This window comes from Geospiza fortis, unplaced genomic scaffold (genome assembly GCF_000277835.1).
Source record: "Geospiza fortis unplaced genomic scaffold, GeoFor_1.0 scaffold130, whole genome shotgun sequence".
Taxonomy (NCBI): Eukaryota; Metazoa; Chordata; class Aves; order Passeriformes; family Thraupidae; genus Geospiza; species Geospiza fortis.
The window spans coordinates 10,542,565-10,546,861 of record NW_005054300.1 but is presented as its reverse complement, the minus strand read 5'-3'; the positions used below and the strand labels follow the sequence as shown (position 1 = coordinate 10,546,861).

General features: G+C 38.4%; 1 protein-coding gene across 2 annotated transcripts in view; it reads right to left on the bottom strand.

Annotated features, from left to right (window-relative positions):
• The window catches only part of ZFAND4 (zinc finger AN1-type containing 4), a 20,613-nt gene extending 16,705 nt beyond the window's left edge, over positions 1-3,908 (bottom strand). Inside the window, exons 1-3 of one of the 2 annotated variants that reach the window (XM_031062994.1) lie at positions 3,585-3,908; positions 2,945-2,952; positions 2,480-2,594 (exon numbers count right to left, since the gene is read on the bottom strand). In XM_031062994.1, coding sequence (XP_030918854.1) covers positions 2,480-2,594; positions 2,945-2,952; positions 3,585-3,768 — 307 coding nt within the window. In that variant the 5' untranslated portion in view covers positions 3,769-3,908. The remainder of the gene's footprint in view (positions 1-2,479; positions 2,595-2,944; positions 2,953-3,584) is intronic. The other variant, XM_031062999.1, reaches the window with a different exon arrangement.
• Positions 3,909-4,297: the final 389 nt, after the last annotated feature.

The following is a 4,297-nucleotide window of genomic DNA, read 5'->3' as shown; positions in this document are numbered from 1 at the left end:
GACTGAACACTGAAATCAAGATATGCTCTGAAAGCTAGTTCTCTTTTTCCCTTTTACAATAATACAAGAAAAAGAGAACATCTAAATTTTCATCTAACAAGGTCAACGTTTCAATGTACATAGATCATAAAACTCATAAAATTCAGTTGCAAGTACTCATCTAACAAACCATGACCAAGTTGGTTTTTATTTTAAAGCTAACTACATAAATGAATGCCCTAACACTCCATACCAAAGAATTCAAATTCCTGCAAGCTAACAACAATAATACCACCACTACCATTAACAAATCGAAAGTCCACCTCCTCCCTTGAGACTCACTCCTATCTTTCCCAACAAACATGCTTACAGGTATTATCTATGGTTCTTTAACAGATTAATTAATCACTACTACAAATATGCTACCTGAATGCTCTGTCTATAAAACACTGTAATAATTGGTGTTTCTGAATGAATACTAAACTCTGGCCAGTCCATCAGCTACAAGGACTTGTGCAATGGAGAAAGCAAAGAGAACTCAGGTTAAAAACCCCATTACTTCCTCTTTCAATGAAATGTTGATTTTTTTCAAGAACTACCCATGTTAAAGCTCAGTCTTTCATGCCACCTTGAAATTCAGATACCATCCTATCCATGTCCATCAACACTGATTAACAAATAAAACCAATGGAGTAGGTAGCACTGCTAGCAACACTGTGTGTGTATTCCAGCTTTTATGCCTCCAGCAGAGACAAAGGGAGCTATTTCTTCCCAGGAGAACCCTTTTAAAGGGCTCAGTCAGTGAATCTGAGACCAGGAGTGATTAACCCCTGGGGCTCCAAAGTCAGCACTATAACAAATCTCCTGCTTACTTCACACAGGACATATTTGAGGACAAATGCCTGGATCTGATATGCTATAAAACAATCACACATCATATCAGATATGCTATAATCACAGATACATCAGACATGCTATAACTTCAATTTATGAATAGAAGACTTGCACTGAAATTTCAGATGTGTTAGAACCCGTAAGTTTTATGTATATTCTTTACCGACTAAAACCACTGAAAACACATAACTGGAAACATGGAGCTCTTTCTTAGTAAGGTACCAATATCTAGTACAGCTGTCTAAACAAAGCCTTTCCATATCAGATCACTAGCAGGCATCAAGAATGACAAACAGTATCTGAAGTACACAAAATTCCAAACATGCCATCCATATTATGCTTTTTTATTATGGTGAAGACAGTCTACAGCTATTGATTTTCCAGATGTTGAAAAGATCAATTAGTCTTGTTTTAATTTTATTATTAGCCTCTTAAAATTAGAGGCTAATAATATTGGTAATATTTCAACAATTTGTTAACTTCTGACACAATTCTAGATTTTTTTCTTGGAGCTTTCAGGTCTCAGCTCATTTTTTCAAAATGCTTCTTTTTTTTTTGCTTATATACTATCATCCCCCACATCCAAACATAGAAAATATGCATAACTAGGGACCTCATGCAGTCTTCCAGCACTGTAGGAGGCATTCTCCAACCAGAAGTGCAGCTTAAATAAGAGAGATTCACATCCCATGAAAGCTGAGACAATACAATAATAAAAAGTGAAAACCAGCAGCAGAACCAGGAACAGATGTAAGCTTTCTCCCTCCCATGCTAAATCACAACAAAATTACTTCTGAATTTTTGCTCCATCTGGGTGATTTACTGCTCGAACTTGTGCACTGTAATAGGAACTTTGTCACTGAAAAACGGTTAATTATTATTTTACATGCAATAGCAACCCCAAATGCAACATACAATTAATTTGTCATTGTGTATCTGTTTCGTCCAGATGTAACTGATCAATTTGTTTTCACTCTGCCTCCCCCAAATCATTAATCAGAACAAATATTTTAACTTTACTATGAAGTATCAAAGTATCTCAACTGAGTGCTGACTATTCAATGATAAGCACCAGTGAACTCATCTTCCATGTTTAATGAAATTTACTTATTATTAATTCTATACAGCAGGCAGCCAAGCCATAATTACTTTACCATCCTATGAACTACAACATGCAAACGAAATTCCAGATAAGCATGATTATAACTTCATTACTGAGCTGTTCTTCTATTAAGAAATGAGGATACTTTTGTAAGCAGTAGGTATAACTGAGTACAGCTATTCACAGTCTCATATTTTGGACTACAAGGAATTCAAATCCCTCTTCCTCACACGACCCAGTGATCTCTTAAAGCACCACTGATACTGCCCAGATAGCCTGCCTTCTTCTGTTCTCCACTGTCTATGCTACCTTTTAATTCACTGTTAGCATTCTACCCATGTCTCCTACACCTATATTCAGTTATAGGTAGGAAAACCCCTTTCCTTTTCTTGTTTCACCTCGAGCCTCCAGGAGCATCTTGACACATTCTCTGACTTGTGATTAATTACAGCCTTGCCCACAGCAAACAAAAGGCCATCCCCAGAGCTGCACTGTTCTACCTACACGGATGTAAGACCCAGTCATCTGCACAGTGGAGCTTCTGCTGTGTGCATCCTACCAGTAAACAGTCCCCTCTGTTGTTGCAATGCTTGTGTGTTTTAACACTTGTGCCAGCTGTCTGGGGTTTTTTCCATCCACCAGAGCAGATTTCCATAAGAGGAGGAGAGTATCTTGGATTCCAGTCAACAGTATTATATTACATCTCTGTGTGGATGGGTTCCACACAGACAGAAGGATGAGAAACACATACAGCTAGACTAGGGAAGGAGAGGATCCCTTTTCTTAAAATTAGCAGCTCTGACACTCTCAGCTTCTACAGCTGTACAGTTCTTTAACCCCTCCAAAGTGAAAAAGAAGATAGAGGATGCAATACTTAGACTATGAATACATAAATATTTCAAATCACACTCTCTCATGCAAGGTCATCCTCACCATAGAGGAAAAGAGGTTAGAGGGACTAACCTACACTTGTTCTTCTCGCATAAGCATCAGGACTGGCCTCATGATTTAAAGGAGATTTTCACTTTGAAAAACGTGTCAAGTTCATCACTTAAGACAAAGCATTGCTCAGCCAGATGTCTACCAGCAAAAGATCACTCACCTAAACAAAATTTAAATAAGTAACTTAAAGCTGCCTTTGGGATTTGCCTGCACTGCAGTTGCTCTTGTGACTGCAGTATCATAAAAAAACCATAAACTGACTAACCTGATCAGCAACAAACACAGCAGCAAATCTAAAGTATGCTCAGTTACAATATACATATATTGCATTGCTCAAATTTATAACCTTGCTAGTTAACAAACAACCTGGGTCAGAGAATCCACAGACTTTTTACAATTAATCTTAATAACTGTACATAAAAAAAACCCCAACCAACCCACCAGAAGAGCAAACATACCAACTACAGTGAAGCCTAAGCCATGAACTTAAAAAAACAGAAAGAACAGAAAAACAACTCAACTTCAATTAAACCTAAGCACCTAGTTTTTATACATATTGCTAAACATGACATTTAAGTTTTCTGGTCTGATTTTAGCAATTATGCTTTTTAAAACAGGACTTCTTCTAAAGTGATAAAGTTTACACTGAAATAAGAGAGAATAGTACCTTCCAGTCTTTGAATTTTAGCTTTCACAGAAATAACTGTTTCAAAGGGGGAAACTCGCAGTTCAAAGCAGGTTCCTGTAAGCGTTTCAATGAAGAGCTCCATAGTTTCATAGAAAGGAAGTTTGTAGTGAAATGGTCCCATATTATCTTTATTAAAAAAAGGAGGCTCTTTCTTGTTGGCCATTAGAACGGATTTACAACTTCCTTGTAAGAAGATCTGTCAGGAAACTACATTCCACTTCTAGCCAAGGCAGCTTTGAAGACACGTGTAGTGCATTGCTGTTCATCTTTAGGATTTTTCACCTATAAAGCAAACAAATATAGTTCTGACAACATCTAAACGTAACTGCTAAAGAGAATTTAAATTCATTTTGTGTAAAATGGACGTTAAGAAACATGAAGTTATTACCTAGGTAGGGCAAGATAACCTCAAATTATATTACCAACGTTGCAGTTTTAGGGCTCTAGTTCCAGCCAGCATTCCAGACGCAACCTACTACCTTTGTTATTTTTGTTTCCACAAGCGACGTGACAACCAGACGCCCAATGCCTCCTGACAAGAGCCGAGCCCTCCGCAGTGTCAGAGCAAGAGCAGGACTCCAGGAAGGCGTAAGAACAGGGATTGCTCCGGCCTTAGGAAAGGCAGTTGGCGGCGGCAGCTCGGCCGTGCTCCCGCCAGCGGCGTCCATCGCCGCAGCGGAGCAGGGGCCAGG